This window comes from Ranitomeya variabilis, chromosome 5 (genome assembly GCF_051348905.1).
Source record: "Ranitomeya variabilis isolate aRanVar5 chromosome 5, aRanVar5.hap1, whole genome shotgun sequence".
NCBI lineage: Eukaryota > Metazoa > Chordata > Amphibia > Anura > Dendrobatidae > Ranitomeya > Ranitomeya variabilis.
In genome coordinates, this window is record NC_135236.1 from 489170701 (window position 1) to 489184019 (window position 13319).

Here is a 13319-nt window from a genome sequence, read left to right on the forward strand (position 1 = left end):
TGTCCCAAAATGAAGTGGGTTTTTTTTGCAAAATACGAGTTAGCAAACATACATTTTTCACCAGTTGTGGGCATGTCCTAAAATACAGGAATTGTGGGAGGATGTTCAAAAATGCATCCAATTTTCTTATGCCATTGCCTTCACCTTGACCTCACCGGAGTGGGAGATTTTTTATATACATTCAACAACTAATAGATGTCTTAGTGAAGTTGTCCACTACTTGGACAACTTCTGCTCATACCCCACGCTTGGCCCACATAGAATAATAAACCTTATACTCCCCTCCCGTGCCAGCGCCATTCCCGCGGTGTCGACACTCAGTCTCCAGGTGCTCCCTACTCCACGCTAGTGTCACTGTCCCCGCATCATGTCGAATTCAGCAGGAAGAGGAAGTCCAGGATTAGCTGCAGCCGAATTCCTCCTCTTGTTCGATTTGTCTGAAAAGCTGGGGCAGTGATGATTGAGCTCTGACGTCACATGTCACAACAACCGCACGGGAGAGCAAGTGCCGACACCGCGGGAACAGTCTCGGCACAGGTGGTGGTGAGTATAGGCTTTACTATTTTATCGTTGCCAAACATTTTGATCAAGGAGTTGTCCTAGTAGTGGAAACCTCTTTAAAGAGAACCTGTCATTAAAACTTAACCTGTTTAAAGTAAAGGTATGGCTATAATGGCCCTGTTATACTGATTTTAATAGATGCCTGTAGTGAAAAATCTGTAGGCTAGTTCTTGTTTATTTTACTTTAGAAAATTTGCTTCAGTAGCTGTTCGTGCATAGAGGTGGGACTGTGTGGGTAGGGTCTTCGGCTCTGCCATGGCCCCTCTGCATTTGCATGAGCCTCCATTTTCACATTTCACGCTAGCGCTGCCCTCTCCCATGTCTCCAGGGAGAACTAAAGAATCAGCCATTGACATTTAACAGGCTTCTCTCCCTCGTCATCATCTGTTGGAAAAGAGACAAGAGTCCAATGTTGACCTTTAGTATATCATCAAATAAGACCTCACGTATAATCTTGGAAATTGATTTTCAGAATTTGTATTGTGTTTATACATCCCATAGAGATGCTTTCCTGTACATTAGAAACATGGCTGCTTAAAGTAGCACTCTTCCTCCCATAAAAGGTTTTATCCTCTTAATATAGTGCAATCATCATATGCACTGTGTACTTACAATTACTCATTTTGCCTTTCTACCCATATAATTCTTCTCTTTACTATTAGGTCTATGATATCATGTGATTAAAAACTTACTAGATCAATCCTGCTAAACTCTGTGTAGAAAGGTGGCCAGTTTTCCCTGCATGAGTTATCAGTAATTGAAAAAGTCAATGGTAAGGGGGAGAGGCAGAGCAGCTGGGTTAGGAGTTGGAGAGTTTCTACCGGGACAAGATGCTTCCTGGCTGTAGAGAGAAGAAAGGCAAAATGAGCAATTGTAAATACAAGTTGCTATATAATATGATGATTGCAATATATCAAGAGGGTAAAAACTGTGATGGGAGGAGGAGTGCTTCTTTAATTTGCATATTACAGTGCTAACAAGTATGGTCTTTAGGTTAAAAGGGGAAGACAACTCTGTGATGGTTGATTATGTTCTTCCAGACTTCAGCACTATCAAGAAAGGTTTTGTTAAGGTACGTTGAATTTTGGTACATCACATTTAGAGGATGATGATATGCACTACAGACAAATATATATTTGAGAATATTGTACTCTTGCTGCAATTTTGCTAGAATCCCTTCCCACAATCTTTGTGCCATGATAATGAATGTGCAAGTAAGGCTACTTTCCCACGATGAGTTTTTGTTGTGTTTTTGACACTACAGAATTTTTACACCAATTATTTAAATTGGGTTACTTGCCTTGTTTCAACAAAGTTTTTCTGTATCACTTCATTGGGGACACAGGTAACCATGGGTGTATGCTGCCATTGCTAGGAGGCTGACATTAGGCAAAGATTGGGCTTCTCCTCAGCAATATACACCCACTGACTTGCACAAAATCCGACAGTTTTAGCTTGGTGTCAGTAGGAGGCAGACCTGGATCTGATTTCAGATTTGTCTTTTTCTCCTTAGGTCACCTTGTTGTGTTTTATTGTTTCTATTTGTTTTTTAGGTTCTTCCCTTCAGGGTAACAGGGTGTAACTTCTCACCCTAATTTCCCAAAAATAAGCGACCGAGAGAACCGTGTTGTGCTATCCACATTGTACCCTCTCAGGTCTGCGAGGCAGGACCTTACCCTTCAAGCGTGTCTCAGGGTGGTTTGTGGCAGTCGGTCTTTGCCAAGGAGAGGTGCGGGGAAGGAGGACGCCTTTTCCCAGTGACCCCTTTCCTCACCTGGGTTCTCCTGTTTCAGTCCTGGATATAGGAGGAGTTGGGTCCTTGACCAGACAGGCGCTGTCCCTCTTTTTCTCCACAATCCCTCTTCAAGGTGGTGGGGAGCATCAGTAAAGATAGAAGAGAATCCAGCTGCTCTCCTTTACAGCATGCGATTTCCGATGCGCCAAAAAGATCACCTAAACTTAGTCACCGGCTTTCTAAGACCTTCATTCTTTAGTCATGCCCCTTCCCGCTCGTGCGCACCAGCCACTGGCATTCAAGGGCTTTCCCTCCTATGGGAACGCTTGTTTCATTTCCTTGGCGGGCTTGTTCACACCCCCCCCCCCTCTTGCGAGCCAGCCGGATTAGGGGGGCAGTCTTCCTTCAACACAGAGTCCGGTGTCACTGGAACTCTTGGAAAACCTCTCTTCTAGTAGGACCTTCTAGCGGGCCGACCAGTTCGCATTCAATCTGACAATGTCATAGCAGTGGCATACGTAAACCTCCAGGGATACCGACAAGTCCGTCATGTTAGAGGTCTCACTGATTCTGGCTTGAGCCGAGCGGCATGTGCCAGCAATATCGATGGTGCACATTCCAGGCATGGGCAACTGAGTCACCGACTTCCTTAGTCATCAGGGCCCCTCCTCGAGCAAATGGTCCCTCATCCCGTCTGTGTTCTAACAGGTCTGTCAGGTGGGGCACTCCCGACGTCGATCTGATAGCCTCTCGGATGAATCATAAGGTGCCTCATTTCGTAGCCAGGTCTCATGACACCTGTGGTCATTCTATGGTCTCCGTTTAAACTTTCGTATCTTTTTCCACCTCTTACCTTGATCCCCAGAATCGTCAATGAGGAATAAGTTCCAGTCATCTTGGTGGCTCCAGACTGGCCCAGAAGAGCCTGTATGGAGAGTTAGTCTACCTACTTGCAGATGTACCCTGGAAACTTCCAGACCGACCAGACCTACTCTCTCAGGATCCCCTTTTCCACCAAAATTCTTTGTCTCAATTTAATGGCATGGCTCTTGAATTTGCAGTCCTGAGGGAGGCAGGCTTCTCATCCCAGGTCATACAGACCAAGACCGGGGCAAGGAAACTCTTTTCTTTCGCTGGTGTAAAGGCAGCCATACAGCTCCCATGACTTTTTCCCTTCTTTCCGTCCTTGCGTTCTTGCAATCAGGGCTAGAGTCCGGTTAGTCTCTTAGTACCCTCAAGGGTCAGGTCTCTGCATTCTCCATTCTGTTTCAGCAGAATTTGGCCTCGTCCCCAGGTCAAGAACTTCCTTCAATGAGTTGCTCTTCTAGCGCAACAATATCATCCCCCTGTGGACCCGTGGGACCTTTAACCTAGTTTTGAGCATTATTCAAGGACCTCCCTCTGAACCCCTTCAGGACATCATCTCTCCCCTTCTCTCTTGGAAGGTAGCCTTTCCTGTTGCCATCACTTTCATCAGATGGGTCTCAGAATCAGCAGCTCTCTCTTGCGGCTCTTCTTTCCTCGACCTCCACCAGGAAAATGTGGTTTGATGACCAGTTCCTTCATTCCTTCCTAAGGTAGTCTCCCCGTTCGTTTTCAACGAGGATATTGTCCTTCCTTACGCCCGTCTTCTGTCCATCCCATGGAAAAATCTCCACAAGCTGGACCTTGTCAGAGCCTAACTTCTCCACCTCTCAAGGACTACATACGTCAGACGTTCGGATTCCTTGTTTGTCGTTCCTGAGGGTTGTCGTAAAGGACTTCATGGCTCTAAGCCTACTATCACCTGCTGGATCCACTTAGCTATACTGGAGGCTTATTGAGTTAAGAATAGATCGCCCCCCCCCCCTCCGGGAGTGAGGGCTCACTCCATCCATGTGGTAGGGGCCTCCTGGGCCGTTCGCCACCAGGCCTCTGCAATCCGAATTTGCAAGGCCGCTACCTGGTCATCTCTTCAAACATTTGCAAGATTCTACAGGGTACATACCTACTACGCCTTAGAAGATACTGCTAACAGCGCTCGTCCGTCGCCCGACCTGATTTGTGCATGATAGTCTATTTCCTTCTTTGGGACTGCTTTAGGACGTCCCATGGTGACCTGTGTCCCCCAATGAAGAGATAAAGAAAGGATTTTTAGTATTCGACATAAAATCTCTTTTTTGGAGCCTTCATTGGGGGACACAGCAGCCTCCCTAGTTTGGGCCTGAGGGGCTCTGTTGGGCCTGTGTATAGTTCTTTGTTGTTGCTTTTCCCACTTCTTTTTCATTAACTGACATGCTATGTGCCAGTCAGTTAGTGCACACAGCTGAGGAGGAGCCAACTTTTTTTTTTTTTTGTTTTGTTTTGTTTTGTTTTTGCCTAGTGTCAGCCTCCTAGCGACAGCAGCATACACCCATGGTTACCTGTGTCCCCCAATAAAGGCTGCAAGAAAGATTTTACGGTAGCAAAAAATCCTTCTTTATCATGCGTTTTTGACGCTGTGCATTTTGTGGCTTTTTGGCATGACATGCTTTTAAGTATAGCTGCTTTGTTTGTTTTTACATACTTCCTGGTATTTGGCTTTGACAAAACTTTATTGATATATTTAGGTGCAGATTACATGTGTTTTTTTTTATGCATTTGTGCCGCTGAAGTGCACTAAAAATGTACTGTATGTGCGTTTTTTACCTGCGGATTGTCCGCATTTAATTCAAGTCTACGGAGAAAATCCACAAAGAAAACTCAGCGTACCTGCAAGAGAAATTTATGCACGAAAAGCTCACTGTGGGAATGTAGCCTAAGGGTATATTTTGATTAAATTGGTTTAGGGCAATCCACTCTCTACACTCCATTTTTCATTTTATTGGATCCCGTGTTGAAGATTTACAATGAGAAACTATTATGGAGGAACACAATTAAAAAAATTAATTTTCTCATGTGGGAACTTTTGATCCAGCAGTGGTAAAATATTGTGGTCCAGATCAGAATCTCAAGAATTAACAATGAATATATGCTAATGACTAACCTCTTGAAGGTCATTTTAAGATGTCCATACATGTTAGATGGTTGTCTGCAGAACAATGCTTCGACTGATCGTCCAGCAGACAGCGATCTCGGCCGACTCTCACATATGCTAGAGTGTTAGTTCGATTGAGCGCTCTTCTGTTCTCAATGGGAATATGTCTGCCTACAGCTCATCTCCAAAAGAACCAAGCGATCTGCAGTCTGAAATCAGACATTTCTGATTTTATATATTTTCCACAATGATCAGTTTTCTGGGGCCCCACATACACATTAGATGAACCCACCGATATCGTCTGCCTCGGCCGACAGTAGTCTAATGTATAAGGGGACCTTTGCTTGCATACCGGCATTTGACCAACAGCTCTATCAGATCTTTATAAGAGGTCGATAAAGTGCAGCAGTTCAAACCTGTAGACCCTAGTTCCTACTCAAGAATACTTATTAGTTTATGGGTTCCTTTATAAAAAGACATTGGTTTAAAATTGCGTACAATGTGTGAAAATGGAGAATTCAGATGTTCACCAAACACCTTAGATAGCTGTCAGCTGAACGTTCGTTTAGCAGATGGCTAACTCCTCCTTACACGAGACCTCGGACATGCAATTGTGTTTTCAACAAGAGTAGAGGAAAAGCGCTCCTCCAGACACCTGAAAATAAAAGGATTGAGTGTTAAATAAATTTTTGAAGCGATATTAATTCCATGGTGCTGTATATAGGAAAAGGGTTACATACTTATACTTGACATTAAGCACACTAACAGACTTATACAGAGGGGGGAGAGGACCCTACATTCATGGGCTTACAATCTACATTTTAAAGGAGAAGTAGGTCGGGTGGGTGCAGCAGCGCTGGTGGTAGTGAGATGGCTGGGAGGTTAGTGCAGAAATGAGTTTTCAGTTGTGCCTTAAGGTTTCAAATGTGGGAGACATTCAAACTTGTTGAGGCACTGAATTCCAGAGGATGAGGGATGCTTGGAAACAATCTTGAAGGTGGTTGAGTGAGGAACATAGGAGGTCTTGTGAGGACCAAAGATTACGTGTGGGGGAAGTATTGAGAGATTAGTTTGGAGATGTATTGGGGAGGGAGAAAACTGGATTCAATTGAAACTGGATTCACCAGAAAATTGGAAGCAAGTGAATGGATTGGCATATAAGTAGTGAGGAGAGCACTGCATTAATTAGACAGCAGCTTTTAAAGGGGTTGTCCACTACTAGGACAACTCCTTCTCAATCTGAATGTTTGCCCTGTTAAAGTAAATACACTTATACTCCTCCCGTGCCAGCGCCTTTCCAGTGGTGATGGCACTTGCGTTCCCAGGGCTCACGTGAGGTTGTTGCGTCATGTGGACCCCGCACTCAGTCAGCGCCAGCTTCACTGTCCCTGCAGACGTATAAGTAGTCAACAGGAAGCGAAAGCTGCGGCTGGCCGATCTCTTCCTTTTGATTACTTATACATCCGAAGGCAGGGACAGTGATGCCAGCACTGATCAAGCGCAGGACTTGGGACCTAAAAACATCATGTGAGCCCTGGGAACGCGAGTACTGACACAGCTGAAACGGCGCCAACACGGAAGGGGAGTATAGCTGTTCTTAGTTTAATGGGGGCAAACATTCAGATTGAGAAGGGGCTGTCCTTGCAGGATAGAGTGCCTAATGCCTCTCATCTTCAAGAGCATCTGTTGGGGGGCCACTAAACACATTAGATGGGTGGCCGAAGTTGGTGGTCTTTCATCTAATTTGTATTAGTGCCTTTAGAGTGAATACAATACTCTGATACAAATGTTTTGTATTTTGTGATGTTTTGGGTGTATAACTCCCTGGATATACAGTATGAGTGAAATTATAGATGTCAGGGAAGATTTGGGAGTATATTAATATGTCTATTTTACTTGCAATTTACAACAGCCAAGGGAAGAGATGGTGTTTAGTGGAAAGACCACCGCTGGAGAGCAGATCCTTCGTTTAACTAATGAACGGTTTGCCGTCCCAGAAATCCTTCTACATCCTTCTGACATAGGAATTCAAGAAATGGGTATTCCAGAAGCCATAGTACATTCCGTCCACAATCTCCCTGAAGGTAAGCCAGCAAAGAATGTGTGCGCCTGATTGCAAATGGATCCGAAACGTGGCTAGAAAGGAAAAACTTCCCAAACAGTCCTTTTGGCAATTGGTTACGTACTTTGTCTAAAGATTATTTGTTAAAATGCTCAAATAAGCTGATATACAACTGTTGGTTAGGTGTTCACTATGTACATCAGGTTGTGGCCTGGTTAGTCTTTTAGCTGCTCTGCTGATTTATAATGTGTATTAATCCAATAGACTTTCCTCCTTTAACTCATTCTTTAATTAAAATAAAAATTACCATTAAACTTTCTTTTAGAAATGCAACCTCATTTCTTCAAGAACATAGTTCTTACTGGAGGAAACGCATTATTTCCGGGATTCAAAGAGCGCGTGTACTCTGAAGTGCGGAAACTTACTCCAACAGACTACGATGTGTCTGTCATATTGCCACAAAAGTAAGTTTAGTGAACTCGTAGAATAATGATCCAGCATATGAGGCCTCCAATGCTGTGCTAAATTTAGAGGGATTGCCCTGTACGTGAAAACCCCTTCAACAACTGGCTGAGAGAGGGGAAAAAAATGCCTTGTGGATTGGCCCTTCTTCTTGATACTCCATGTGACTTAAGACGAGTATCAGTTTTTTCCCACATCCCATTTGTCTAGTAGCAGAAATCTTCATTTAATGACTGTTATTTTAACCAGTTTGGGACCAGGCTACGTTGCCCTATTCCTAAAATAACACATTTTCGGTATTTGTCGCAAATGCACTTTGAAATCCCCTTACATATTTTTTTTTACTCAGATATTCAAGTATTTTGGCCTCCTTTTTTGTCATGTGGCAACATTTTTATATTTTTTTCCACATTTTTCTGATATTTTAGAAAAATAGGAAATACATGTGTATTTTTCCACTTTTTTTTTTTTTTTTTTTTTTTTTTTTTTTACAATAACAAAGGACTTCTAAAATACATTTTAAATTGCATCCCCACTTTCCGTAGGTGATAATTTTAGATATTTAACATATTTTATTTTTTTTTACAGCACCAGGGCTAGAAATAGCGATTTGGACTGGCATTGTCTTTTTTTTTATTTATTCACCTTTACACTCTAAAATTATTGTATTAACTGACCTTTGTCTTGCATTTTATCATATTAATACATTCTTTTTATTGCTGATTTCCCCTGTAACTTTGGCTACTATATATACTCCAGTAACAGGAAATTCACTCACCTGCCTGAATAGCAAGGCTGATTGTTTATTTTCTAGGGCCCAGCAGCTCTTGCTTACCCCTATACTTAAGGTACCTTCACACGAAACGACTTTACACCGAGAACGACAACGATCCATGACGTTGCAGCGTCCTGGATAGCGATATCGTTGTGTTTGACACGCAGCAACGATCTGGATCCTGCTGTGATATCGCTGGTCGTTGAATAAAGTTCAGAACTTTATTTGGTCGTCAGACCGGCGTGTATCGTCAGGTTTGACACCAAAAGCAACGATACCAGCGATGTTTTACGCTGGTAACCAGGGTAAATATCGGGTTACTAAGCGCAGGGCCGCGCTTAGTAACCCGATGTTTACCCTGGTTATCAGTGTAAAAGTAAAAAAAACAAACAGTACATACTCACCTGCGCGTCCCCTGCCGTCCGCTTCCTGCTCTGACTGAGCGCCGGCCCTAAAGTGAAAGTAAAAGCACAGCGGTGACGTCACCGCTCTGCTGTTAGGGCCGGCGCTCACACAGTACAGGAAGCGGACGCCGGGGGACGCGCAGGTGAGCATGTACTGTTTATTTTTACTTTTACGCTGGTAACCAGGGTAAACATCGGGTTACTAAGCGCGGCCCTGCGCTTAGCAACCCGATGTTTACCCTGGTTACCCGGGGACCTCGGCATCGTTGGTCGCTGGAGAGCGGTCTGTGTGACAGCTCTCCAGCGACCAAACAGCGACACTGCAGCGATCGGCATCGTTGTCGCTATCGCTGCAGCGTCGCTTCGTGTGAAGGTACCTTTAGCAATAACAAGATTACTGGTTCCATAGGAGGAAGTGCTGTCAGTGGTTCCTAATCAGTGTACACAATATTTACTCAACATTGTATATACAACTATTGACACAGCACACAGGGTAATAAACCTTGTTTACCTCTTCTATGGAGAGTCTGGCTGTGTCTGACAGCCGACTCCCCATCCCCACCACTATTTAAAGAGATTGACTACTACACTAAATCAGTTACTGGTTTTGCCATGAATGCCTAAGGGAGCTGTCACACAGACAGCTCTCCAGCGACCAACGATGCCGAAGTCCCCGGGTAACGAGGGTAAACATCGGGTTGCTAAGCGCAGGGCCGCGCTTAGTAACCCGATGTTTACCCTGGTTACCATCGTAAATGTAAAAAAAAAAAAACGTACATACTCCCATTCCGGTGTCCGTCAGGTCCCTAGCCGTCTGCTTCCCACACTGACTGAGTGCCGGCCGTAAAGTGAAAGCTGAGCACAGCGGTGACGTCACCGCTGTGCTCTGCTTTTACTTTCCGGCCGGCAGTCAGTCAGTGCGGGAAGCAGACGGCTAGGGACCTGACGGACACCGGAATGTGAGTATGTACGGTTTTTTTTTTTTTACTTTTACGATGGTAACCAGGGTAAACATCGGGTTACTAAGCGCGGCCCTGCGCTTAGTAACCCGATGTTTACCCTGGTTACAAGCGAACGCATCGCTGGATCGGTGTCACACACACCGATCCAGCGATGACAGCGGGAGATCCAGTGACGAAATAAAGTTCCAAACGATCTGCTACGACGTACGATTCTCAGCAGGGTCCCTGATCGCTGCTGCGTGTCAGACACAGCGATATCGTATAGATATCGCTGGAACGTCACGGATCGTGCCGTCGTAGCGACAAAAGTGCCACTGTGAGACGGTACCCTTAGGATAATGTCCCTAAATTACCCAATTATACTTTTCTGCCAATTTTCATGTTTTATACCTTTTTTGTTTTACTTTTGGTCCTCTGGCTTAAGCTCTGTTGTCACAGCCATCACTTCATATTCAGAATCCTCTGCTCCCTTCTATATAAATTTTCTCCCTGTAGCTGCAATTCCAGTGCACCAAACTAACATGATTTAATAAACCCACAGGGTATGTGCACACGTCAGGATTTCTTGCAGAAATTTCCTGAAGAAAACCGGAAATTTTCTGCAAGAAATCCGCATTTTTTTTTTTTGCGTTTTTTTCACTTTTTTTTAGCATTTTGCAAGCGTAATTAGCTTGCAGAATGCTAAAGTTTTCCAAGCGATCTGTAGCATCGCTTGGAAAACTGATTGACAGGTTGGTCACACTTGTCAAACATAGTGTTTGACAAGTGTGACCAACTTTTTACTATAGATGCTGCCTATGCAGCATCAATAGTAAAAGATAGAATGTTTAAAAATAATAAAAAAAAATAAAAAATGGTTATACTCACCTGCAGACAGCCGATCTCCTCAGCGGCGTCCGTTCCTATAGATGCTGTGTGTGTGTGTTCAGGACCTTCGATGACATCGCGGCTTGTGATTGGTCGCTGAGCGGTCACGCGACCAATCACAAGGCCGTGACGTCATCGCAGGTCCTGAACACAGACCATCTAAAGGAACGGAAGCGGCAGCATGCCTCCGGGGCCATTGAAGGTGAGTATATCACTATTTTTTATTTTAATTCTTTTTTTTTTACCAATTATATGGTGCCCAGTCCGTGGAGGAGAGTCTCCTCTCCTCCACCCTGGGTACCAACCGCACATGATCTGCTTACTTCCCGCATGGTGGGCACAGCCCCGTGCGGGAAGTAAGCAGATCAATGCACTCCTAGGTGTGCGGAATCCCCGCAATTCTGCATTTTTAATGAACATGTTGCTTTTTTTTCCGCGATGCGATTTTTTCGCGGAAAAAAATGCAACATTTGCACAAGAAATGCGGAATACACTGTAAATAATAGGAGGCATATGTAAGCGTGTTTTTCGCGTTTTTATAGCACATGGCCTCACCCTTCAGGAAAATGGCATTGTTGGAGGTGACCGTTTCCCTTTTAAATATCTACAGATTATTACAAAAATGGCACGCTCAATTTTCCTTAAACCAATGGCACAAATCCAACATATTTTGCAGGTGTCCTCCCAACTTGCCGAGGAAAGATCAGGCTTCTTGGACTCAGTGTCAATCAGTTTTAGAATATACTGTACTTGTCAATTTCTTTAGATCACAGGCTGAACTTTTTTTTTCTTTTAGTCCCATTACATACTCTTGGGAAGGAGGAAAGTTAATATCCGAAAACGATGATTTTGAAGACATGGTGGTGACCAGAGAGGATTATGAAGAAAATGGCCATGAAATTTGTGAAGAGAAATTTGATATCTAGTATAATTTATACTGTCTTGTAAATATCATTTTTTTAACCCATTTTTTTAGTGATGTAAATATAGGAACTTGTCAAATATTTATTAGATACACTTGTCATTATTAATGAATTATTTGTATGCATTAAAGGCAATAATGAATTGCAGATCAATCTCTGATGTTAATATTGAATCATTCTCATTACTTGTACCATTCTGGCAAAAAGCAGACCCAAAAGCATCTAGGCCTTCAATGGCTTACTCCATCTTAAGTAGATTTCTGATGAGGAATGTGTATTGAAAGGCCTGGTTCACACACGTAGTTGTTCTATTAAAGAAGTTGTCCGGCGACATGCAGTTACACATCAGTAGGCAATCAGTGCTGATATTCCTATTCTTCATCGCCATTTGTTTGATGCCAATAAATTTGTGTCCCTAGATACCGCCAAGACATTTGCATCATGCACCAATCTTTAAGCTGTCCATACACGAGAGATAGCTGTTGGCCAAAGCTGCTGAATGCCTCTTACAACTTTTAGACATGTAGATCAGGAGAGCAGACTGTCAGTCATTACATGTCTCACACTGGAAATGCCACCTTTCATTTAGAAGAAGCTCTGAATGCAGATTCTTAGGGACATCTTTGTCCAGCCCTTAGTTTATTTTTATATTCTAGAGATTCTATGATTTTCTTCATACAATTGATTCACAAGTTGTTTCCAAGTTAAATGCCTAAAGAATTGATATATTGCCTTTTTTCCACCCTGAGAAATAAGTATGGAATAGATATGCACTGTAGGATTATTTCCTATTGAAATCAATAGGACGCTTATTTTAACACTAGGTTAGGGTGCAGGCAGACTGACGTATAAATCAGAACGTAGTGCATGAACTAACTGGTGGCTCTCCCTACCCGAGTGCGAGACAGCTGCATAGGAATACATGAAGCTGGCATGTCTTGTCTGGAGGGCAGCCGGGCAGTCCGTGCACTGGCTTCCAGTCTTGTTCCAATGAACATATGCATTTCTATGTAAAAAATGGTGGCTAAAAGAAGCGAGCAGACCATTCATCAGGCATCTCCTATTCAGAAGCAACGCTCAAAACAAACACACAATCTTTTTGAGCTTTTTTATTTTTCCAGCTAACTGTTTCTAAATTTTTGGAGAAAATAAACGATTGTGAAACACCAATACAATAGATGATTCAAGTCGCTAAAAAAATTCTAAAAAAAAAAAACTGGCAGTAAAAAACATTAACAAGTGCTAACGAAACCACCAAAAAATACTTCAGGACAAAAAATTTGGAAACCCCAGATTTTTATTTTTTTTTACTTTGATTTTGGAGCGGAATTCGATCTAATTTTTCAGAAATTGTGTTAAGATACCCTGAGCAAGACACTTTATATGGCAGTTTGTCAGGAGGCAAACACAGGACAAGGCCTGTTTTGACTTGAATGATTTTTTATTTTTTTTTTACAAACGGAAAAACCAGTGTCATAAGTGTTTTATCCAATTGCAGTCAGCATTTCAATTTTTGCCATGAGTTTCATCAGTGGTTTTCACAGATGAAAAAAATAAATTAGAGCGCTTGTCC

General features: G+C 43.1%; 1 protein-coding gene and 1 long non-coding RNA gene across 2 annotated transcripts in view; one reads left to right on the forward strand and one right to left on the reverse strand.

The window, feature by feature from the left end:
- The window catches only part of ACTR6 (actin related protein 6), a 31851-nt gene extending 19949 nt beyond the window's left edge, over nt 1–11902 (forward strand). The window contains exons 8-11 of the mRNA XM_077265571.1: nt 1555–1633; nt 7204–7375; nt 7679–7817; nt 11620–11902. Coding sequence (XP_077121686.1) covers nt 1555–1633; nt 7204–7375; nt 7679–7817; nt 11620–11749 — 520 coding nt within the window. The 3' untranslated portion in view covers nt 11750–11902. The remainder of the gene's footprint in view (nt 1–1554; nt 1634–7203; nt 7376–7678; nt 7818–11619) is intronic.
- Nucleotides 486–6241, reverse strand: LOC143776318 (uncharacterized). Its single transcript, XR_013215803.1, has 3 exons — nt 5790–6241; nt 1254–1402; nt 486–945 (listed from the first exon to the last, which is right to left on the reverse strand). It is a non-coding gene; the product is annotated as an uncharacterized LOC143776318 (long non-coding RNA).
- Nucleotides 11903–13319: the final 1417 nt, after the last annotated feature.